This window comes from Rhinolophus hipposideros (assembly GCF_964194185.1).
Source record: "Rhinolophus hipposideros genome assembly, chromosome: 14".
In the NCBI taxonomy this organism is placed as follows: Eukaryota; Metazoa; Chordata; class Mammalia; order Chiroptera; family Rhinolophidae; genus Rhinolophus; species Rhinolophus hipposideros.
Genome location: NC_138060.1, coordinates 4,473,147 through 4,499,196, shown reverse-complemented (window position 1 = coordinate 4,499,196; position 26,050 = coordinate 4,473,147). Strand labels below are relative to the sequence as shown.

General features: G+C 40.2%; 1 protein-coding gene across 24 annotated transcripts in view; it reads left to right on the top strand.

The window, feature by feature from the left end:
• The window catches only part of MITF (melanocyte inducing transcription factor), a 207,212-nt gene that overhangs the window by 168,174 nt on the left and 12,988 nt on the right, over nucleotides 1-26,050 (top strand). For 8 of the 24 annotated variants that reach the window (XM_081073250.1, XM_081073260.1, XM_081073247.1 and 5 more), the window contains 5 exons: nucleotides 9,334-9,561; nucleotides 10,666-10,749; nucleotides 12,820-12,915; nucleotides 20,279-20,396; nucleotides 22,720-22,776. In XM_081073250.1, the coding sequence (XP_080929376.1) occupies nucleotides 9,334-9,561; nucleotides 10,666-10,749; nucleotides 12,820-12,915; nucleotides 20,279-20,396; nucleotides 22,720-22,776 (583 nt within the window). Of the gene's footprint in view, nucleotides 1-9,333; nucleotides 9,562-10,665; nucleotides 10,750-12,819; nucleotides 12,916-20,278; nucleotides 20,397-22,701; nucleotides 22,777-26,050 lie in introns of all 24 variants that reach the window. The other 16 variants (XM_081073244.1, XM_081073259.1, XM_081073245.1 and 13 more) reach the window with 3 other exon arrangements.

Here is a 26,050-nt window from a genome sequence, read left to right as displayed (position 1 = left end):
TGCTTTAACTGTGACCTATCAAAGGGTCTGCAGCTGAGAGGAGGAGGGACATCCACAGGCCCCGGCCCTGTATCCCAGATCCTCAGGCCCTGTATCCCCAAAGCCTCATAGGTGAGCGCTGTAAGAACTGACCATCTTTGTGCAAACGCTAAGAGAAAAGCAAGTTTTGTGTCTCGGAGGAGGGAGTCAGACTGTGGATCACTGCTTGGCCTGGAGACATAGTTCTGCCAGAACGTTTTGAATTAGTCAGAAGAGTGAGGGACTGTCCCATTTCCACTAACTCGAGACATTTCCAGAGGCTGTCAGAGCCCTAGCCTCCAACCCCTGCAAGGGCCCTCACGATCGGACCCCTTGTTCCTGGCTTCTGCTCTCCCATCTCCGTGCGCTTCAACCACACTGGTTCCATTCATTCATTGATCCACAAATATTGCTGAGTGCCTATTATGTGCCAGGTCATGGTCTGGACAAAGCAGAGCAGGGTATGGGAGGGCATGGGGCGGGATTTCCAATAAATTCTTCAGGTAGTTGTGGAAGATGAGGTCACAGAGGTCATGATCCGAGGGAAGGAGGCAAAGCAGGCAGGGGGTCTGCAAACATTGGCAAGCTTGTTAAAACAGATTGCTGGTCCCCACACCCAGAGCTTCTGAGTTGGTAGCTCTGGGGTGGGGCCTGAGAATGTGCATTTCTACCAAGCACCATGGGTAGCGTGGTTCATAGACTTGGAGGCCATTATGACTACTTTGTTTTATCTCAGAGACATATAGGGAACCATACAGAGCATCTTTTGGTAGAGGAGTGACATGCCCTGCCATGTTTTACGAGGATTACTCTTGTCAGTGTATGGAAAATAGAATGCAGGAGGGCAAAGAGAGACACAGAAGGAAGAGTCAAGGGACTTTCAGTAATCCAAGTGAGAAATGGTGTCTTGCATCAGATGGTGACAATAGAGATGGTGAAAATTTGTTAAATTCTGGATATATTCCAAAGAGGGAGCCAATACTTCTTGATGGATCAGATATAGGGTGTGTAGGAAAGAAAGGTGTTAGAGATGACCAGGCTTCCTGAAATGAGCAACTTGGTTGAACCATATGGAGATCATTTTTAGGACCAACAAAAAGAAGGGCAATTTCATGTTTCACCCTAATCTACTAAGCTGGAGAAGACCGTGGGAGGAGCCAATTTGGAGCCGATGCTGAACATGTTAAGTGTGAGATGTCCGCAGTCCTGCAAATGGTGCTATGGAGCAGGCAGTACGATGAATGTGGAGTTCAGAGACACCTGGACGGGGCATGACTCCCTGAGACAAGTGTAGGTCACCAGGGCTGAGTGCGCAGATAGAGAAGAGCAAGCTCTGAGCGTTGAGACATCTGACATTTGAGAGGGGTGAAGAGGGGGAAACTAGCAAAAGAGATAGAGAAGAAATGACGAAAGAGGTTTAGAGGAAAACCAGGCCAGTGAGGTAAATTAGAAGCCAAGTAAAGAACGTTTGTTAAGAGACTCCTTGCTATTCCCTGAGCATGCAAGGCTTGTTCACACCTGGGGACTTTTGCACTTGCTGGGATGCTCGTCCCACTAATGTGCCTGGCTCGTCTCCTCCCCAAATCCACATCTATGCTTAAATGTCGCCTTCTCAGTGAAGCCTTCGCTTTACAGCCTGTGGAATAAATACCAGGAGAGTTGCCTGGCATCTTGTGGGTACTCAAGCAGTATTTGTTGAAAGAGTGGTACACATGTCACTCTTTTCATGGCAGCAGAAGTCCAGGTGAGAACGTTCAAGCCTTGCCGTCGAGGTGTGGTGTGGTCCCTGGGGCTCCCCTAGGCTGCTTATTAGAAATGCAGGATCTTGGGCCCCACACCAGACCTGTGGAGTCCCACTGCATTTAACAAGCTCCCAGCTGATTTATCCACACGTTACTCTTTGTGTCCAATCCTGTATCTAGTTCTTTGTGTATACGGAAAGAGAGCTCTGGGTATACTCTCAGTCAATGACTCAAAATAAGAGGTTGAAACTATCAAAATCAGATGTCTTTTATGTTGCTTCTGTATTCAGTTATCATATGATTTTTTAAAAACTGCGTGAAGAGGTTTTCAAGAATATTTTATATGGTCACCCAAGTGATTTCTTAGTTTTATTTTGAATTGACCTAAGCTAGGAGTGAATACAAAATGCAAAGCATCTGGTACACGGTAGACAGTTTTGAATGAATGAATGAATGAATGCTAATTCTGTTTTTCTGTCATTTACAAAATCTTGCTGTCTACTATGACATACTTGGGCATGTGACTGATGGGATCCTCAGAGTGCAGGATCTATAAAATGTGTGTTCTTTTCCCCCAAAAGTGAGTAATGGATTAAGTTTATTAGGTCTTGTGGTTTCTCTCCTAGGAATTTTATTCTGAAAGTGGCGTGTTGCCCGCCGCTCCCTGGATTATAAATGCTCTGCAGGCAGATGGCGACAACTCTTAAATTTCTCGTAGTTCTCTTTGGCTAAGGTAAAAACTTGATTTTTTTTAATACTCAGACCTTTGGCGTATTTTGGTCTGAGAGAGAGAAGAATACATATAGGAGGAGTTTCCTTACGATAATACCTTTGTCCTGAGGCTCCTACAGTAAGTATCGCTCCAGTAAGTATCGATCCCAAGCCATCCGTCCTTGTGGTTTGTGGTAAGCACACAGTTTTCTAGGTTATTAGCTAAGGATAAAAGACTGTCTAGGTAGTTTTGGTCTAGTTTATTCTACTACCACATCAAAATTTCAAAAAATATATTTGCTATCCTTTCTTTTCATACACATTTACAACTCAATTCTCTGAATTCAGAAGCCTCAGGATCCTACAAAGTAATGTGACAGGAAGTGGTATAAAAGTATACAGACCAGTACAAATGGGACATGCTTCATATATGTTTCCGTGTGCACACACAGGGTATGTGAATACACCTCTGGATTTATACAGTTTCATCTTTCCCTCTTGACTCAGTTAAAGCGCTACGTTAATATTCATCAGCCATGCAGGTGTTGGCCTCATTTGCTGCCGGGGACAGAATGATGGAGACCTCGGTTTGATTACTAATGCTGGCAAGTCTTAACTTTCTTTTCAAAGTTTCTGTTTCTTTGTCTTTAAAATAGGGAATATTTAAGCGTACCCTGGGTTCTTACGTGGCTGCTTGTCCAATTTAGATGATATTTGGAAAAACAGCTACACAAAGTTATACACACATATACTATTTCCTTTTTAGAAGAATCACCTCATTCTTTCCTTTAAACCTTGCTAAAACTTCTCTGTAATAGAAAAGCTGAATTCTAACAGAGCAGGGATCTGTAGTTTCTGAAAAAATCCCGAGAGTGGATGTTTTAGGCTTTCATGGCCTTGTGGGCTCTGTTGCAACTATAATATTTACCTCTGCCTTTGTAGCCTGAAAAACTGTGTGAAGAGGTTTTCAAGAATATTTTATATGGTCACCCAAGTGATTTCTTAGTTTTATTTTGAATTGACCTAAGCTAGGAGTGAATACAAAATGCTAAGCATCTGGTACACGGTGGACAGTTTTGAATGAATGAATGAATGAATGCCAATTCTGTTTTTCTATCACTTAAAACGTTTTCTGTCTACTATGACATACCTGTGCATGGTGACTGATGGGATCCTCAGAGTGCAGGGCCTGCGAAATGTGCAGCCAGGACAATATGCAAATGAGTGTCTGTGGCTATGTTCCAAGATGACTTTATTTATGGACACTGAAACCTAGATTTCATGTAATTTTCAAGTATCATGAAATGTCATTCTTCTTTTGATCTTTTCCAACCATTTAAAGATGTAAAATCTATTCTTACTTTACAGGCCTTACAAAAATCAGGAGGGGACCTTGGTGGGTCACAGACCCCATGTGATGGGGAAAAGATTGATCAGCCGCAGTCACGTCCAACTTTCCTTTATTTAAGTACTCTTTCTTTTTGCTTTTGATTTGTACCTGATTTGGTTCCTCTCTCTCAGGTCAGGATTCACATCCTTGTTGTTGTCTGTATTGTTTGTTAAGGATTCCTTTGTATAGACTGTACAGAAACCATCACTGAGTGTCTGAGAATACTGTGTTCTGAGCTTGAGTTTTCTTTTGGGGTTCATTAGAATTGGGGGACTATAAACGGCCTTGGCAACTAGCAGATGTGACCTGGACAAGACTTTGTCCAAGTTATTTAAGGAAGCTAGCTTTCTCTGTTTTATTATTTCTTTTTAGGGAATGTGGATCACATTGACCTTCTCTATGAACTGTCACTTAAAAAACAGTATGAAAGTATGAAAATAATGGTGATGGGTGGGTGGTAGTGGGTAGCAATTGACTGAATTATAATTCCTTTAATTTTTCTTAAATTTATTGCGCAAAAAATCACATTCTGTGTAAACATAAAATGAGAAATATGAACGCTTTGTTGATTTGTTAAAAAATAAAATAAATTATGACAATTTTCAGTTTTCTTTATATTCTGGTTTACAATTAATAGAGTGAATAGAAGAACAGTGGACATCAGATGGCGATTTTTTTCCCTGCAGTGAATTATTTGTCAGCCAAGATGGTGGTATTTGCAGGCCCCCTGCAAATGTGCTCTGGGACCTCTTCAGAATGAAACTGATGGAAAATAACCTGTCCGTGTCACAGGGGAAGTGGCAAAGCGAAAGTGTGACAGTTAGAAGGTGATCCATTCCAATTCTCTTGCTATCAATTCAAGATCTGAATGAGGAAAGGAAAAAGAGAAAAAGATAGTAGCCTGAAACATCGCTGGAGGCAAAAATGATAAAACTGCAGCTGTCCTAATTGGGGCACATCCTGAGAAGGTGGGGTTCTTTGGAAAAGACAATAATGCTGGGGAAAAAGAAGGCACAGAGTAAAAGAGGAAGACCAAATGTGAGATGGACAGACTCCATGAAGGAAGCTATGGGCTGAGTCTGCGGGAGCCGTGCAGGCTGTGAGGACCAGACGCGGTGGACGTGGCTCATCCACAGAGCGGCTAGGAGTCGTGGCCGAGTCAAGGGCGCGTAACAACACAGCAACTGGGAAGAGAAGTTTCAAAGCCTTTGGTTTTTTGCTCTTTAACCAGATAGCAATCATTCTTTATGTGACATACAAATTTGGTCAATGAAATACAAAATTTGGATGAAGTATTCTAAGTTTATTTTGTGGTCTGTGCTTCAAGTGCTGAGCGACACCCAGCTTTTGCTGTCTGAATTTCTTAATTTGGAACCATGCAAAAATTATCAGGAAGTCATACAGATATTTAATGCCACCATGTTTTTATTTGCATCCTTATTTGCTGGCTATTTAAAAATTAATGAAAGGAAGTCACTAAAAAGCTATGGTCTAGAATTGTTGAAGATGGAAGTTTTTATTTATATGGCTTTTAAAACAGTTAAGGGACTAGAGAGCATCCTAGCAACACTGTGAGGACGTTAGGGTAGGGTAGCGTCTTCCTCCAGCATCTCCAGATGAAGGAAACAGGGTGCACAGAGGCTGTGAGTGATGGATGAGCTCTGTGGTCCTGCTTCCCTCATCCAAGTGGCGAATGACTGGGCTGGATGGAGTGGTGAGAAGAGTACTCTCTGTTCTAGGTCACAGTCCGTGTTCTCAGAGTGTGGTCAGAGGGCCCTGGGGCTTCAGGGTCCTTGCAGCGGTTCTACCACGTCAAAACTGTTTTCATAATAATACCAAGACAGCTGGTTCCTTTTCCATGCTCATCTTACGATTATACAGAAGAGTTTGACCAATGCTGCAGGATGTGTTAAAATGTCATGGTTCTGATGGCCAGTGGAATACCTGTTAGTGTGTAACCTTGTGTTTTAAAAATTTCTCAGTTTTAATGCCTAATATGCTAAACATTGATAGGTATAACCCACATAAACACAATCAATTTGAAGAGTTAAAAAGGGTGCTAAGACAAAAATGTTTGAGAACTGCTGTTTCAGATACATCGCTAAGTCAGTGACTCAGAGGTGTGACTTCATTTGGTGCTGAAAGCATCTCTGTGAGGCAGCTTCTATTCTTACCCCCACTGAGCACATGAGGAAACGAAACCTGAAAAAGCAAAGGACGTGCAGAAAGCCACATGCAGAGTAAGTGGCAAAACCAGAATTCAAACCCAGTTTTCGCATTCTTAACTCTTCTGCTCACTGTGCTGTCAGACACGCCATCTCTCGGAGATGCCTCAGGAAATGCCTGGATTTTGACACTTGTTTCTCAGAAGAGGAACTGACTTCTTCTCAGTACCGTGGCCACCCCCCAGGGAATGTAGATATGAAGATTCTCCTCATGAACAGTGTAAAGCAGAGGTCATATTCTAGTGGCTTGTGGGCTGAATCCAGCCCACAGATGGGTTTGATTTGTCTTGTACAGTGTGAAAAATCAAACAATCTGTGTCGTTTTCTTTTTTTTTAATCTGGGAGATTTTACTTAAAAAAGAGGGTCAGATTGCCAGCTAAAAATTGGCAAAATGGAGACCTAGCTATATTGGCCTGATATTCCACATCACCGCAGTCAGCTATAGCTTTTGCCAGCTGTTGCTTTTAGATGAGAAATGCGCTCTCTTGTTTGCCAGAGATCTCACCATTCCTTATTATCCCCGTATTTGTGAACCTCATTTATGTTACGTGATTCAGGTGTTTGGTTGGGAAACAGCTGGAATGTTCTGTCTACTGCACAGTATTTATGGCGAATGTCTTCTCAAGTTAATTGAAAACTGAGAGGACACTGGCAGTCTGAGGGCAAAATACATCCCTCTCTGATGACCCCCAGATGGGTGTAGTAAAGTGGCTTCTTTCCTTACTAAAGCATAAAATTCTGATTCATTAAAGAAGAAGGATCTGCCAGTGAATTAACATTTATTTTTAAATGTGCAGCCTTTTCTTTTTAAAGTGTAATAGTGAAATAAGCACTTTACACTCACTGCCCTGGTTTTATGTTTATTTTAGTAATGTCTGTTGTCCTCGTTCTTACTGTGTCTGGACCCTTTATGAAACTTAAAATGTCTCTGTGAACCTCTGCATGTATGTTAGATCAGTCATTTCGAACAATTTGAGACTGTCAGCCTAACGTACTTCATTATCCTGGGCATTGGGACAGAATTATTGAATTTCAGATTTTTATGCTTAAAATAGCTCCCATTTCAGCAGTGAATGTTAACCATTATCCTAATTTTATTAGGTGGGTGCAAAAGTAATTGCGGTTTTTGCCATTATTTTTAACCTTCTAAACCACAATTACTTTTGCACCAACCTAATAGATGTGTCTTTGTTTGCTGTTTTTCTTCCTTTGCCGCGCCCAAGACTATAAGCTTCATAAAGGTGGAAATGATATCAGTTTCTTCATAATGCCTATGCCTTGCACAGTGTTTAGCACATAATAACAGTAAATAATAGAATGAATAGATGAGTAAATATATAAATGCATCAGTTGTGTATCCGATAACTCTCATTCTTTAGCCCCAAGAATTAAGATCTTCAGTGTAAATTTTCTTTCTAATTTGCGGGTTATGTAGGGGAGACCTTTACTCCACTTAAATGTACCTCCACGTGAATAGGCATCCAGTTGCGTGGCTGCATGCACGTGCACCTTTCCCCCATGTTATCTAGGATAGCTGCCCTCTTCCTGCTGCATGGTCGGCAGGAAAGTTAAACGTGTCTGTCCAGCTAAGGATGAGCTGCGCACTGAGGCCAGGCTGCAAGATGGAGCCGCTGCACGTGCCCAGTGCCGCACAGAGACTCCTCCATGAAAAAGACAGTCCCTGCAGTCAGAAGTGGCCAAGTTGTCCCTTAGACAAGTCTCATGCGTAACAGCAGTTTTTAGGCAGCGTCTTCTCTAAAGGGGGCATTAGCTCGTAGCCTATTGCTGAAAGAGAAATAGCATTGTCTATTAATACTACTGGAACTAAAGATGAATAGTGAATTGGCCTTGATCTGACAGTGAGTTTGACTTTGATAGCTCATCACTTAAAAAGGTTCTTTTATATTTCTGAAAAAAAGCGTGACGTCAAGCCAGGGGGGAAATTGGTATCAATATTTAAGTCCAAACTCATAGGGCTTCCAGAAAGAGAAAAAAAAAGCCCCTTGTGTGAATGGGTTTTTTACATGCATAGCTAATTAGCTTAGGTTATTATAAGCAGGGCTGCTGTGATAAAGTTTCCGGTGGTGTCTCGGGATACTTTGTTTATAGTGCCTTCTCTATGCCAGTCTTCGAGTCGGAATTACAGAAAGTAGAGGGACTGAATAGTCTACCGTTTCTCCTTGGATTGGGGCCACCTAAAACGTTGTTATGCTGGAAATGCTAGAATATAATCACTATCAGGTGAGCTTTATTCTTATTCCTACTTAGTCTCTGAAATACAATGCAATGAATCGAGTCATTCACCTTTTCATGCTATTGTAATAGACACACTGTTTTCAGTAAATACAATTCTACTAGTTTATTGCTGTTTATTGTTTGATACCATAAGAAGTAATTCAATGTAGTTTTGAACAAAGTAAATATTAGGAGGATTTTTTCCCCTAGTGTGTGGCTGTGCTCTCATCAGCTCCTGTGCATAGCTCATAAGGTTAAATTGTGATTATCAAGGAGAATTGACTTTAAGTTGAGTATCATTGATTTTTTTAAAAAGCATTTCTAATTCTGTATTAATGTTTATAAGGAATAAGGAAGGAGGAAAAAATATCCTAGTAGCTTAACGTTCTTATGTTTAAAAACACATACATATAAGTCTTCTGCTTTTGAAAGAAACTCTTTAATGTAGTATTGCTTTTTAGGTTGAGTTCAAGATCATAATTAAAATGTTGAATAATCATGTCCAAACGAAAGTTGGGAGGAATTAATCCATAACTAGTGGATTTAATCATCAAAATGTTTCTGTTTATTTTCTACAACCATTTTACAGTTATTTCTTAAGGAGTTTTGTTTTTCAAACAGAAAGCTGTTCTGTTTGCCAAAGAAAGTGAAATAAATTGAGTTATGCTTCTTCTTCTAGATTATGGTTTGGATCTTAATAAACCCTTTCAGGTGTGTTGGGGAAACTTTTACAAAATTTTTAGTTATTAGACATGAGAAGAAGGGCACAAGGTTTAAAAGAGATGTACTGCTAATTAGCAGGGAAATAAAATGGGGCAAAGGATTAGGCCAATCCTAAGAGACTTTAAACTTCAGTAGTATCAAAACCCATCAGCACGGTGCCTGGTACGTGACAGGGGCTTCGTCGTCTGTTCTGTTGGGCTGGTGAGTCTCATGCTTGTGCCTGGAGATGAGCGTCCGAAACTCACAAATAACAGCGCTGTCTTCTCTTCCCTCCGTGGCTATGTTCAGGTGCAGACCCACCTCGAAAACCCCACCAAGTACCACATACAACAAGCCCAGAGGCAGCAGGTAAAGCAGTACCTTTCTACCACTTTAGCCAATAAACATGCCAACCAAGTCCTGAGCTTGCCATGTCCAAACCAGCCTGGCGATCATGTCATGCCTCCAGTGCCGGGGAGCAGCGCACCCAACAGCCCCATGGCCATGCTCACACTTAACTCCAACTGTGACAAAGAGGTAATTCATGTCTCCTCCCCTCCTGTTTTCTTACACGAGATGACTGTCTGTCGGGTGTTATTCCTGCACTTGTTGTGGACTCGGGTCTGTCCGCGCCACCACATCCACCGGCCTGTGTCCCAGATGCTCCAGCATGGCGGGCCCCCTTCAGCCTCCCTCTCCTCGGTGTCACTGGGTGATTGGGTTATGCGCACGACGGAAGACCTAGCCCGCTCTGAGTGGAATGTGGAGGCGAGCACACGTTCCCTCCCGATCTGTTCCTCTGTGTCAGCTGAGTGTTCTCTTCAATACCTTCCCATTTACAAAGCAGTGAAAATGCAGAGAGAGGAGGAGGGAAGGTGGGAAAGGAAAAACAAAAATAGAAAAGGTGTGGGACAGGCAGTTTAGAAGTTCCACTTGTTGTGACTGTCTGGAATATTGTTACTTCTCTCAGAGTTAAAACAAAATACAGAATGTGCATGGATGGATTTGAAAAATAAAGTACATGAGAATTTAATAGAAAAGCAAAGGTTTACTTGCTGGATACATTCAGTTTTATAATAAAATTGCTGCTGCCCAATAAATCTTTAATTTATAAACTAATTTTTAGTTATTAGACATGAGAAGAAAGGCACAAGGTTTAAAAGAGATGTACTGCTAATTAGCTTGAAATTTTTGTTAAGGCTGGATTGGAGACAAGACAAAAAGCACCTCAAGCATCAAATATTGATGCATAAAAATATCTGAGAGGAGAGTTGTGATTTAATGCCTGTGATTTCCAAATCTGAGATGATGAGCCTATTTTAATGGAGTTTTACTGTACTCTAAATTGTGTAGGCGATTTCAGAGGTGACTTTTCTGAAGTTTGGTTGACTTTCATTTCTAAAGGGATGAAGTCTTCCTTCCCCCTGTGCCCAAACTAACTGTCTTATTTGTCCCTATTTGTCATCTATCAGGCTGACTTGGTGGAAGTCCTTCCTTCATTATTTCACTTTTCGGTCAGATTCCACTTTGTTTGAAAACTCAGTTCATCTTGTTGCTGCACCGTCAGCCTCGTGTGAACATGTCACTGAAAAATTATTTGCAAATCCAAGTCCTGGGCTGATTTTGCTTGTGTTTTTGCAGGGATTTTATAAGTTTGAAGAACAAAACAGGGCGGAGAGCGAATGCCCAGCCATGAACACACACTCCCGAGCGTCGTGCATGCAGGTACAGAGAGTCGCTGGCCAAGGACGTACTACATGTAATGAGAAGCTGTGTTTGTGCTCATCACACCTTCCTGAGGACTAAGGGTCCTCCCCCCATCGACAATTGTTTTTTAAAGATAGAAAGTCATTGTCTCCATAGTGTCTCACGATTAAATAATTACTAGGGAAATTCACTTAAAATGGCGTTTTTCCTTAAGTTGCTTTAAGTCATTAGATAGTGCTTAAAATACGTAAATTTTAACAAAATTAAAACGGTGTACTTCATTTAGATGCCATCATCATGTATGTTATGCAAATGTATAGGGTAGCAGCTTTGATAGGCAATTAGTAAACCCAAGGTACATGTATAACCTATATATTGTCTTATAAAATGGGGTCTCATGAAACATGCATTCTGAAATTTGATTAATTTAATCATATTTCATAGATGTTTTCCCAACTAATTAAATGTAGTTCTATGACATCCTATTTAATGGATATATAAATTATGCTGCATTAATTTATTAACATATTTATATATTTAAAATATGTGTGTAGATGTATAAGAGAATAATAAGCCACACAATTTTCCCCTATATTTTCCAATATCAACTTGCATTACTTTTTTCATAAAAAAAGTTATTTTAAAATCCTATCACACCAAGGCCACTAACCTTACTTCACTAAAAAAAACACCCAAATTACAGAGAAAGATTGTTCATAAATTGTCCCTTGGCCCATTTGCCTGTTCACCAGCTCTATTAGAAAATTATCTTTTAAATACAAAACAAAACTGGTAAGCCTAGAAGTGGAACTTAATAAACAACGTGCCAACGGTTATTCAAAACTGACCTCCAGTTATTCTTCTCAAGGGCCACATAATAATGCTCAGTTTTTTAATGTTTATTATATTCCTGGCATGGTAAGCACTTTATGGTTCTCCTAAAATCTCACAAGAATCCAATAAGGCAATGAGTATTATTAAGCCCATTTTGCAGGTTGGCCCACTGAAGCTCTTAAAGTTTGGGGGCTTTGCCTCTAATACAGGAAGTGGGAGAATGAGGGTTCCAACAAGCCCTGTGAAGTTAGGGCCTGTCCTCGTTAATTGGAAGTGGCAAAAAAAAAGACACAAAGGAGCATGCCTCTTGAGTTTTGAGATTCCATTGTGTGCTTATGAAGCACTCTAAGATTCATGCGTGTGTGACACACACACATGCGCGCGCACACACACACACACACACACACACAACTAGCTCTAGTACATGAGATGTTTACAAAGAAATGTTTTCACATACTTGTCTTTGCAGCTGCTGCAATGCACACGTAGGCACCGTTGTTCATTATCAAAACTAATGTTTTGGTACTTTAGGAATAAAATTGATCTAGTGGGATCGTCAGCTCCTAGTGTAAGGCTTGGCAAGTACCAAGCCCACGGGCGTCTGGAGGAGAAGCTTACTTTGCAGGTCACTGTAAGATCAGTGCAGCGCTGTCGGTGGCCTAAGAGCTGCTGTGCCGAACACACCTCCAGGGGAGCAAAGGGCTGCGTTACCACCTGTGTTTTCCTGCTTTCAGGAGAGTCCAGGAAGGGTACGAGATACAGTCTTCAGATAAAAGGAAGTGACAGCTGTCGTTCAAGAAGTGGTTTCCTGGTTTATCTTTCCTGTCAAGGGCAGGCAGTTTACCACAGCAGTTGAGAACCTGGGTTCAAATTGTGGCTCTCAATCTTCTTCGATATGTGACTTTGGGCTAGTTCCTTCTCCTTATCTCACCTGGAAAATAGGTACAATAACAGTAACTGCCCTGTTGGGGTTATTGTCCAAGGTGAATGACTTAGCCCATGAGAAGCCCTGAGCACAGTGCCTGGCGCTTGCGGACCACTCACTAAGCACTGGTTGTAAATGTCATTTTATCACCTGTTAGTGTTAACAGTCTTCAATGACGTTCATATTTGGGGAGTAACAGGACAGTTACTTCTTAGACTAACTAAGGAGCACTATTGCTATGGTAAGAAAAGACCCTGGATCTCTTTTTGGGTTGCTTTGCACAGTTTTTGCTTATATCTGTCTCTCTTCCATTGACCTTTTCCCTGCAGATGGATGATGTTATTGATGACATCATTAGCCTAGAATCAAGTTATAATGAAGAAATCCTGAGCTTGATGGACCCTGCCTTGCAAATGGCAAATACGGTATTGACGACTTTCTTTTTTTTTTAAAGAAAATCTTGAGCTATTTCCAGTATTCTCTCCCTTTTCCTGAACTTTTAGTTTCTCTTTGCAAGCAACTCATTGAGAAATTTATTAATAATCAAATAGGTAATTATCTCAGGATCACAAATGAGTGACTTGGACATCAGACATTAAGAATTTCTCATGAGTTTATAGTCCTACATTCCTGGGAATTCAGTCTACTTTCAATAGGATATTAGGCCTTCCAATTCCCTCTGACAACTAATGCCCACTTAGTACACTGCTGCCAGAGGAAATACTATAGGTCATACTGTGTAGTGGTAGGTAATGTTCTAGTTACCCTGAAAACTCACTGCAATTTTTGAAGACATTACCTTACTATTCACAGGCGATAGGGGGACAATCAAGGTAACACTTCTTCAACAGCAAATTTTATTCCAATTTTAGTTAACAAACCAGTAGAAACATTTGCTCTTATATGTTACTTCTCTATAATTTGGGCCTTGCTTGGATTGTTTATTTATTTCACTCCTTACATTTGTGTCTTATGTTACCGTTTTTGCTGAAGTCTTATTGCAGATTTTCTTTAGTCTTTGCAGTAATTTTGTGACTCACATTGGGTGGTATATTGCCCTCAGTTTTAGGATTAGGAAAGGTTAGGTCATCTTTCCCAAGATTACATGGTTTGGATGTGTCAGAGTCAGGACTCCTCGGGAGGTCTTTGAAAGTCTAGCCAATCTTTTGTTTTCTATGAGAGCAATGCCCTGAGATGATCATATTCTTTAATAACTAGTATTTAAAAGACTAACCTCCACAGGGTGAAGGGAAGTAGTTGTTTAATGGGTACGGAGTTTCAGATTTGCAAGATGGAAGAGTTGGAGATCTGTCTCACAACAGTGTGAATATACTTAACACAAACTTGGTTAAGATGGTAAATTTTATATGTTTTTCTTAACCACAATAAAAAATTTTTAAAGCCTAAATTCCTATAATAAATTCTCTCAGCCAGGGAACATGATAATCCTTAATTATTTAAATTAAATTTTTATAGTTAGCATTTTCTTTTCTTTTCCATCTTGATCCAGTTCTTTAACTTCACTTACTTAAGAACTCCTCTTGAAACCCCAAAACCTCCTCTTCTAGGATCTTTAGTTTTTGTCAACTTTCTACCCATTTAAATTCATCCCCTGGTTTTGAAAGAACTAAATGTTCTGCCATCCTGACAAATGTTTCCATGCCAAACTCTCCCACCCTCTTTGAGCTCTTGGTTGGCGTCCGTGGAACACTTCTGCTTCCAACTTTGTGCCTCCCCGAGGCAGACTGCTCTTGTCGGCAGTCAGAATCCTAGGACAAACGTGAGCAAAACGCTTAGGGGAGCATGCCTCAGGGAATTTATAAACGTACCAAAGACATGGGTATATTTACAATGTTTTCAGGGCCCTAGCAGCGTTAAGGAGCGATGGCCCAGGCATCCCGAAAGAACTTCGCTGATGAGGGTGGTCATTTTTCCAGTGATGTCTAGTGGATGCCTGCACACGCTCAGGAGCACTATAGAGTTGATACTTTTGTTTGTTTGTTTTGTTTTGTTTTGTTTTGTTTTGTTTTTAAATCATTGGTTTTGTTTTTCTCCAATGGTGAAGACCTTTGAAGTCATCTGAGCCAACTACTACTAGTTGCATTAAGCTCCTTTTGTATATATCCTCTGTATTCTCCACAAAAAAATCAGACATCTAGCATCTTGAAAGCCTCCAATGATATGCACTAACTCAGAAGAGAAACTGTAAAGCACAGTGGTTAGGAAGTGGAGATTTATGATCAGACCTGGGTTCAAATCCTAAGTTGGCTATTTATGGTGTGACCTTGCATGTTACTTAGTTTTTTCCCTGTCTGTGAAATGGGACTGATGGTAGGACCTAACTCACATGATCATCCCATAAAGTACCTGTAGCATTTAGCACTGGAAATGTAAGTTGTATCAACAGTATCTAAATTATTAAGTGTAATTTAATATCAAATAATCAAATAATTGTGATAGTATCTTATTCAGGTGGTATTCATTGAGCGCCTGTAATGTGTCCAGATCTGTGTTAGAATAACATCATACTTAATAACCCAGATACTCCTCACAATGAGTCTCCGAATTCCAGACCTGCGTCCAGTTTGCCTCATGGAGAACTTTTCCCCATGACAGCCCATCTGGAGAGAGTTGTCATGACCCCGTGTGCTTCTCTCCTTGAGACCAATACCTGTGTCTCCTCAGTCAGTCTGCATGAGCGTGGACTTCGTATTTCTCCATTATCTGATGGCTCCTGAACTACATTTAAGATTGATGTAGCATTTCTTAAATGCCTAGTCTGTGACCAGCACTGGGCAAGGAGCTGTGGGTGCTGTTGAGTGAGGTGTGCTTCCTGTTCTCAGGCGGCTCCTCAGTCTGGGAAGAGGAGACCACTGGGGATCGTGAATGGAGAAGGGAAATTCAGGAGCAGGGAGGCCATCTCTGGCAAGTTCCCGGACAGGAAAGATCCTCTGTGCACAGGTGAATTAATTCCCCGCCAGGAGAGGAGGAGTAACCGGTAGCCGCCCCCAGAATTCACTGACTGTTCCGGTGTTAATCTCTCTTCTGTATTCCCACCTGAAAAAGGCTAAACGCTGCCCCCTTGGAGCCTTCCTGCGACAAAACGATTTCAGCATGTTGCCATTAGAGGAAAGATAGCATAACATAGGGGTTAGAACACAGACTCTGAGCCACACATCTGAATTCAACACAACCTCTTGAGTGAATTATTTGACCTTTCTGCCTCACTTTTCTAGTCTGGAAAATGGGCCGATAATAGCACCTAAACAATAGAATCCATGTGAGGATTTTAAGAGTTAATCTATAAAAAAGCATTTAGAACAGCCCTATCCCTGATAAGCTCTCACTAAATGTTAGTTGCTAGCTCTCATTCTGATAAATTTGGGTTTTGGTTGTCAAAGTTATATAACAAAGCTATTACAACTTACTAACATTTAAAATTTTTTCCACAGTAAAATTTAAACAATGTTTTTCATGTTAGGCATTTTTCATTTTTATTTGATTCTTTGAAATGCTTTGTTTCACATTAACTTTAAAAAAAAAGTGGAAGGAACACTTTGAGAGGAAACTATCCTAAGGGAATTAGAGTCTAGAAATAACTATTCTGGGAGTACAAGGGCCCTCTTGTAGCATCACAAACAAAGAATAAAAGTCCTAGTTTCCTTGTGCTAACAGTACCCAATTGATATTCAGAGAAGGGGATCATCCAAAGGAAAAAAAAATAATAACACTTTACAATGATCGTTTACTTGGAAAAATATTCATTTTGGTGGAGCATAATGCTGAAAAACTCAATTCAGACCAAGTTTGGGGTGCACACCCACATGTGTCTGCCTTTTCTTTATTTGTCCTGACTAGACTGTGGCTTCCATCTGTCCACAGTGTAGCTTGTATTCTGGGGTGAAATCTTGTCCATCAGGTTAATGTGCTGGATAAAAACCCAGCAAAGATGCAACGTATCTGTTCACAGAAGATGCCTCTTCTTCTTCTTTAGCTCCAAAGGTGTTATTTTGATCTAATCATGATGTAAACTTGTTTATGGGGGAATTTTCTAACCCAGCAGGGGAACCAAAGAATTCTTAAATATGCATGGCTAAGAGATGAACTTTTAATTAGAAAGCATATTATTTTAACCAACCTTCCTTTTAGTGGCCTCAACAAACAATGGCCACTAATAGAAAGAACGTGAGCCACCATTTAGGGCAGGGTCTCTTGGCCTTGGTGCTATTAACATTTGAGATAGATAACTCTGTGCTGTGGGGGGCGTCCTTTCCACTGTAGGATCCCTGGCCTCTACCCCCTGGGTGCCAAGAGCAGCCCCCTCTTGCCTACCAGTTGTGATAACCAAAAATGTCTCTAGACATTGACGAATGTCTTCTGGAGGGACAGAATCCCCCTGTGGAGAATTTAGGATACTGTGTGATCACTTTGGCCCTGCAGATCCCCTGATTTCTGTATTCCGGTTTGCGTGGCAGTCTAGTAAAATTGGGGTCATAGTTTGCGGGACACTTGGTAACATGGCAGGTGGTTTTGGGGATCAAAGTGAAAATGAGCTGGGCTGTCCAAACTGTGGACTTGGGAGGGAATAGAGTACTTCATAGACAATTATAATATTACTAAGCACACAGCTTCCTGCTGCATAAGTAGGAGGCACTGTTTCACTTATAGTATTTCATTTGGTTCTAACAAAAACCGTGAGTGAGAGAGTGATATGATTGCCACTTTTCAAAGGGGGACACCACATCCCAGAGAGGTTCGTGCCACACAGCAGGTCAGTGACAGCCAGGTTTTAACGCAGGTCTCTGACTCTTAAGCCCAGGGTCTAAATCACTGCACTGTCATTTTGTAAATGTGAGTGTCCATACTTGGTTAGTGAGCACTGGGTTTTTAATTGCTCTGATCCAGTTGGAAATTGATTGAAACGTACAGTTTTTAATTGGTTAACATCAGCAGGTTGATACTGCCCCCAAATACTGCTTTGAACACGAGACATGAACCTCCTACCAATAATTTCTGTTCCGACAGCTAGAATCATGGCTTTTCTTTCTGTAAAATCAGTGACATAGAATACACAAAGTGCCTTCTAGTTTTATGCCTGGCCCAGAGTAAGACCCACAAAATTCAGTTTTCTTCAGAAAAATATTACGGCAGGCTTTATGCTGCCAATTCGTGACGGGCGACGATTGGAAAAGCAGCCAAAGCTGGACATTTTTTTAGAGAAGTAGATAAAGGGTTATATGTTTAAGACGCGTTTTTGACTGGAAGTTATGATGTCTGACCTCAGTGGGTAAAGCATCTTGTGACAGAGATGAAGTCCTCTCCCTTCTTGGTGGGCACTGTCAGTTCATTCCAGTCACAGCCATCTTCTCTTAAGTTTTCAGCCTTCCCCCAATCCATTTCTCTCTGGGTCTCCGCCAGTCTTCCTCTCTGTCTCACCCACCCTACCCCACCTGCTTGTCCATCTATCTTTCCACCTCTTGTACTCTCTGCCTACGTGTGGCTCTCTCTTCCTGTTTCTACCCCACCCTGTGTCTGTCTCTGTCTCATTCCCAGTTTTTGATATCCTCTCCCTCCCTCTCTCTCTCTCTCTCTCTCTCTCTCTCTCTCTCTCTCTCTCTCTCTCTCTCTCTCTCTCTCTCTCTCTCTCTCTCTCTCTCTCTCTCTCTCTCTGAGTCTACATTTATTAAGTATATGTACACATATCATCTTCCTTTAGAACATGGTTAGAAAATACGTTCTCACCCTGGAGGAACCTACCAGTAGATGTCTGTCCAATGCAGACCCACTGATGACTTACAGGATGTTTCTCTTAAAGCTAGCTGTGCATGTCACTTGCCTGTTATGTTTCCTTAACAAATCATAATAATACAATTGCATGTTTTGCCCACAATTTGCATTTTAAAACACGATAGGCTTTGTATTTCTAGATCTATGGGAATAATCTTTTTAGCTTGTATTGAACTTTGAAGTCACATTCTTGGTTTATTAATACCCAGTAGTTCTCCCAAAATCTGAAAGTTCAGAAAAATAGGAGAATAAATCTTTGGACTCTAGAGGGGTTATGACATGTCACAGCACCTTGATAATTTCAACTCTCTCCTTACAGTGCTGTTTTGAGACATTTCGGCACCTTTCACTCTGCTGTGTTAAGTGGGACAAGAATAAAACTGAACACACACAAGGCAGAGTTGACCCTAAGAGGGTGAACCTGTTTCAAATAAAACAGCTTAATGAAATGACAGCCACTAATCAAAGTCACTTTACTGTCAGTTTCTTTGCTAGAGGGCCTGGAAATACAGTTTAAGTTATAGCACAATGCATTCATTGTCTATCTGCGTTTGTGCCGCAGGATACGTGTATTTCATTTTACATACTATTAATCCCACCTGCAAAAAGGAGAAGAAGACTGAGTGGAAAAGAGACAGATGTGCCTGCTGATCCATCCGTCCTCCCTGCCCCCAACCCAGTCGTGGCAGAGCAAGTGTCATGTTAACCTGTCAGGAAGAATCCCATTCTGTGTACAGCCCTTCCCATCTCTTCAGCTAGGGGTTCAGAGTAGTTATTTAGAAGCCATGATAGGAGTAGATAGGCTACCGATGACAGGAAACACATTTGATTCTATCTTTATTTTGTGGGGTATTTTCATCTGCATGTTGGTGGCTACTTGAGAGAATGAAACGTAGAATTGAAGTACAGTCTTTACTCCTCTTGGTCATTCAACATTTTTATCACATTTAAATACTATCTAAATTACATTTCTCAGATGTAGACAATTCAGAGTGTGAGTCGAGAAAGGGAAGGGCTAAATGATGCAAAGTCATACCTGGTAATATTAGATTGGTGCAAAAGTCATTGCGGTTTAAAAGGTTAATGATTGTAAAAACCGCTATGACTTTTGTACCAACCTAATAATAGTTATAGGAATTGAATTAAGCTAAAAATGGGAAGTTTCTATGGCAGAAGTAGTATGGCCACTTAACTGTGTCCCCGTAGTTAATATTTAGGACTTTATTTCAAGGAGTGGGAAGAAAAAATGTCTTGGACCTCTTAGGTCTACAAACTCCTGCCATGAACTAGTTACAGGAAAACATATACGATAAAAATAATTTCACTACTTTAAAATATTCAATTCAGAACTAGAGAGAACAACTCCTAAGCTAGTTTGAGAAAGTTAAATACTTCTTTTTCCTTGTTTGTGTGTGTACATTTTTATTCTTTTATTAAAGTCAGTGGGCTCCCTCTTGTGGCTTTGTGAAAGATTTCAGTTTCAAGGAAAATAGCTTTCCTTTAGCAATAGGAAACCACTTCTTTTCCAATGAGAAAACACCTTTCATTGCTTTTCTTTATAAAAGGAAGAGAGAGGAAGAGAGGGAAGAAGAAAATTGCCTTTGATGAAACACCTGATTTGGTGGAAACGTCATGCTATATAAAACCCTACTTTACAGTAATAACCAACATTTACTGAACATTATATGCTACTAGATGTGCTAGGTAATGAGTTTACCATGTTATCCATCGTGTCCACACTCAGAATAAACCTGTAGCTATACTAATAACTATGTGTGGGTGTGAGATTTCACATCCTGTCCTCTTGCAAAAGAAACTAGCGAAGAAGAACGTGTCTGAATGAATGAAAAGGTAAACGTCTCATGTTTTCTGATTTTAACAAATGACTTTTTACATCAAACCATTTCCTTTAAATAAAGTCTGGAATAGGATATGGGTTTTAGCTGAATCACTTAGGAATTGCTCAACAACTCATTTCCATTATTGTTTTTGTCTCTCCAGTTACCTGTCTCTGGAAACTTGATTGACCTTTATGGCAATCAAGGACTGCCACCCCCAGGCCTCACAATCAGCAACTCCTGTCCAGCCAACCTTCCCAACATCAAAAGGGAGCTCACAGGTAAATACCTAGCAAAATGTGCCGCTTAATGAGGATTTTCTGTTAATTTTCTAATAAGCAAAGTTTCCAAAACAGTGACCTCCAGGCTATTTCCAACTCACAGACATAGGGCTCTGCAGTGGTTAAAACACTGAGCAGTATTTTAAGATGGAGGATTTATACTTGAACATGCCGCTTTCCAGTATTTCTTGAGATACCGGGAATCAGGCCGCCATTACTCTGACACCATTCCTCAAGATGCCCATCATGGTGTCTAGACTGTTGTCCCCTTTGGAGTGAGGGCAGCAGGCAACACTTTCAGTTGTGAAATGTCTCCCCCCAGTCTGGTGTTCATGTTACTGGCCAAGCCCCTAGAGGCATTTGAGTCTGAGAGTACTGGTCTGAATTTTTCTTTGACAAATATTCAAGCCCACAGTTGTGACAGGGTAAGAATATAATATTTCTTGCATCTTCAGACACCTCTTGTATTTTTGCAATCTCAGGTACAAAAGATTTATTACACAGAGTAAAAAATAAATTATAAAATGGAGCAATGGGTATTGTTTTTTTTCTTGAGGCAAGTGTGAAATGACCTATTTCACAATTTTGTTGAGTGCTTTAAGGAAGGCATTTGGCCATTAAAACATGCTGAAGCTATGTTAGAACTGGCATCCTACCATGCTGAATGTTACGGTCCTCACATCATCCCCTTTGATCATTTGGTCATTGCAACCTGCAGGAGTGGGTGAACAGACTGAGATATCGAATATACATTTAGTGCAAAACCATTTGTGTCCTGTTCAAGGGTGTCTTAAAAATATTCCTCAGAAAATTGTGTCAGGAGAAAGACATTGTAATAAATCATTGATTTGAGTTAAAAAACATAATTAATGAATACATAGAAACCATCAAAAGCCAACAAATAAGAAGTCTTAGAAAGTCTTAGAAAATACTGCTAAATGAGATCTACATTAAATCATAACAAAATATGGCTAGAGTGACAGGAATACAATTCTTACCTACTTGAGTGCAAAGTAGAGGTTTGAATTATGTGCCTGATTTTTTTTTCTTCAGAAACAAAGAAAACAACAGAGGCAGGGATTGAGAGTAGAAGAAATAGGTGAAGGGGATACAAGTTTATTAAATTAAAAAAAAGTGGCAGATCTAATGGACAATATACTTCTAGAGTCACTGGTATCTTAGGAAGTGACCCATCAAGGTAGAACACGGGTGAAACGCCAGGAAAGGAGAAAATGGACAGGAATTGAGGCTCTGCCCACTGGCAGCGTGACACAGCCAGAAGAGGAGAGGCCTCGGAGTCAGCATATCTGACCTGCAGGGCGGGGTGGTGAACTGTCTTTTTTAGTCCGGTTTTCCCACCTGCCTTAGGGTCTGGTCAAGAAGCAGAAACCACACAGTGATCCAAACGGAGAAGATTTAGAACAAGTATTCCTTAAGCATGTACAGGCAATTAGCTACTAAGAGAAGACAATACTAAAGGGTGCCCTGAGGCTGAAGGGGAGTACCAACCTCCACAAGAACCCTCTTTCTTGGGCCGAGGGTCCTGCCTCAGTGGAGAGGGTGTGGTGACAGCCCCCTAGACGGCCAGGCTTACTGGGTAGCCTGGCCAGAGCTGGTCCACATTGGTGAGTTGAGGCTGACAGGCAGAGCACCATGGGGTGGGACTGGCAAGCTGAACACGAAAAACAAAAGGAAACAAACACAAAAATGAAGATACTGGATTGGAGGGTGTGTAAACAAAAGCTACCTGCCATGCTTCTATGGGAGGGAGGAAACAGAAAATGATTTGGGTTGACCTTCCCAACTGAAATAATTTAGCTTCCGAATTATGTGTATGTATAAATATAGGTATTAGTACACATATAATAAGTATATATACACATGTTATTTGTTTCACTGGCCATAAGTTTCCATGTCAGTGTGTTACAAAGGCATCAAAGAAAGATTGAAAAGTTCTATTGCCTGAAAAAAAAATATGACTCTTGATAATAGATTATCAACAGCAAATTTCTATAATTTCCTAGTTATTTTTTCTTGTTAATATCTGTATGTTTACAGTGTGTCAGTCATACTTGTTACTCTTCTTTTACCATTTTGTAGAAGCCAAGTTTTTGCATTTATTTGATATGTATTGCTATTGAAAAAAATGCAAACTTTTTAAAAGCCATAAGTTAAAAAACCCTCATTTTATTTAGAGTCAAGTCAGATAAGCTTCCATATGTTTAGCAAATGAGATGTTTTGTGGTTTACATTATTGTGTGCCTTGAACAGTTCCAGTTTCTAATTACTTCATTCACGTGCACAGCGTGTATTTTCCCCACAGAGTCTGAAGCAAGAGCATTGGCTAAAGAGAGGCAAAAAAAGGACAATCACAACCTGAGTAAGTTCGCTTTATGTTAGTGGGATTTGATATCAGAGTTGATGCTTCCCCGTAAATCAAAAATTTTCCAGAAATTCTAGAGGGACATTGATTTATATAGCTGTTAAAGGTACATTTTGTGGAAGAAAATTGTTTTTCACAGAAATCAAGGTATATTTCCCATGTTTTATCTCAGATCAAATTGAATTTGTTTTCAGTATCCTGAAGACTCTTTATTTTCCTTGTTTATAGTAGTGGTTTTGTGTACATGTGTGTATGTGTGTGTGTGAGGGACTTGATCCCCCAACTACCCAATTATAAATGTTGCTCACACTGAAACTTATTAACAAAAGGAAATTATGGGGCCACCTTCTCCAGTGAGATTTGAAAGAAAAAGTAATGAAACATCTAGAGGGCGTCAGTCAGTGGGTGAGGTAGCTTCCCAAATTTCTGACTTTACCTGTGACTTAAAAAGAAAACGATCTTTTAACATTTACGATTATTTTTTATGTATTTAATTTAATCTTGATCAAATCTTTAAGCTATTCCTATAAAAAGTTAAGATTTTTGTTTTATAAAGAAGTAACAAAGGCTGCACAGTTAAAATAAAAGGATGGGCTTGAAAGTAGGAAATAGTTTACGTGTGTGTATGAATTTCTCATCTCATGGCCTCCTGTCCTCTTTTTCCTAAATTGATTTTTAAGAATATAATTTATGTATAAATATTTTGTCCTTATAAAAATGATAGAATAAGGCAAAAGTTCTCCCCAACCATAGGAATGATCTTTTTTTTTTTTCAATTTGCTGTTGGTCTTCCCAACCTCTTTTCATGTATTTAAGAATACACACACATATACAAGCACACAGAGAATGAAAAGCATTGTTTTGTGTATGATTTAACACGAACAGTGTCATATTGTCCATATTTGTTGCTGCTTGCTTTTTTGCTCAACAGTATATGCTGAAGACCTTTTGCTGTTATGAATCTATATCTATCTACTTTTTAAAAACTGTTGCATAATATTCCACAATGTGACTGTGTGATGTTTAGTAATCCACCTACTGCTAAGTATTTATTTTGGTTCCAGTTCTTCCATTATAAATAGTGCCACAGTGAACATTTGTGTATATGCCTCTGTGTGTAGGCAAATTCATTTCTCCAGGTTATGTACTAAGAAATGGAGTTGCTGGGTCCCAGAAGGGGTGAATTTTTTCTTTGAATAGATACTGCCCTTCCCAGTTCCCATATCAGTTGTGAGAAGCTTTCCTCATTTCTTAACCAAAAGGTTTGAATTCATATTTCTAAGGTTTCCTCTAGCTTCCAAGTAATTTTACTCTTCGATATTTTATCTTTTTAAAATAACTTAGAAATGAGATAATTAGATGTTATCTAAATCTTGTCAAAAACAGTATTCCCCTTTACTTATGCACCGAACCTCTCAAGTTCATGGTTGCCAGTAAAGTGCAAACATGATTAGCTCAAACTCTGAAGGCTGCGAAACAATCCTAAAACCTCATCTAACCATTAGATATCAATACTCAAAGTTAGATTGCCCGTTGGCATAGCTCTTCTTCTTCTAGGAATTTATCTTGTAAGAGTACTTGCCAAAATGTGCAAAAGAGCACATTCATTTATTCACTCATAACTATTCATGGTGCCCCCATTACATGCAAGGCATTTTTCAATAGAAGTGAATCAGACAGACCAGTTTCCCATCCCTGTAAGCTTACATTTAAGTTGGGTAGACGGAATAGATGAGCAAACAAATACATTAAGTTGGTGTTTTAGCATAGGATAAGTGTCATGTTAGGAATAAAATGTATGTGCAAGCCTTGGCAAAAATATTTCTTATACCATTGAAAAAGAGCAAGAACTTGGAAATAGTCTATTCATTAGTAGAGGATTTATAAATAAATTATGGTACCTCCATTAAGGGATACTCAGTGGCTCTTAAGAAGAGGGTTGGTCTGTTTCCCCTGACTTAGATGATATCTACAATATAGTACGGAGTGACAAGAGCAAGTGACAGAATAACATGTATACTATCCCATTACGTAAAATGCACATACTGTATAGGGATGCGTGTGTGTGTGTGTGTGTGTGTGTGTGTGTGTGTGTGTGTGTGTAGGGGGTGGAGAAGACCCAGGAATCACCTTTATCATTATCAATTTCCTTGGCATATAGGTATTCAGTGGTGCAAAGAGGTGGCTTTTACCTTTTCCTTTACACTTTTATATGCTCTGAAATTTTTTGCAAGCTTATATCATTTGTATAGTAAAAATAATTGGGGAGGGAAGGCACTGAATTAAAAATAAAATGTACATCTAAATGTTGACAGTGAGCATTGTCAACAATATGCTGTTAAGTAAGAAAATAGAGATGCAGAATCATTTTTAATAGTATTCTACTGTAACTATCATTCTTTATTTAATACGTAGTTACTGAGGGCCTACTATGTGCTAGGCTCACATGGATGCTTGGAATGCATCGATAAACAAACACATATGCATATATACATGCATGAAGTATGCAGATATTAGATGGTAGAAAGCTCTATGAGGAGACAAAGTGTAGCCCAGGGGATAGAGTGCCGGGATAGGCATGGGAGGGGCTGGTTCAGATTTAAACAGGATGGGCAGGGGAGGCTCATAGGTCAGTTTGAATCCCTACCTCAGGGAGGTGACGGCAGAGCCATTTGGGTATTTTGGGGAGAGTGTCTGGACACTGGGTAACAGCAGTATGAAGTCTCAAAGTGGGGAATGTGTCAGATTTGTTTGAGGAATAGCAAGAAGTTATGGGGTGAAGGGGGAACCAGGTGAGTCATGAAGATGTGGTCAGAGTGGCAGAGGAGTGGAAAAGGAGGTCAGAGGGATGCTTGAAGAATGCCCTGAGGACTTGACTTTGTCCGGGTGAAATGGGAAGTGATTGCTGGATTTTCAGCAAAGGATTGGCATGCTCTGAGTGATGTTTTAGCAGGATCCCTGTGCCTGCTGTGTTCTAGATAGCCCAAAGTGGGTAGGGAGTGGTGGACAAGGGTGAAATACAGATACCAGTTAATAGGGTTGCAATAATCCAGGCAAGAAGTCATGGTGGCTTATGTCAGGTAGCAGTGGAGTTGGACGTGGACAGATTCTGGAAATATTTGAAGGTAGAACCAACAGATTTTATTATATGCTTGGAAAAAGAAAGAAAACATGTCATGTTCAGAGGTTTAGAGGAGTTTAGATAGAAAATCAGAGGTCCAACGATTCCTTCTTCAGAACCATTGAGTATCACGTACTATTTCTGTTTTAT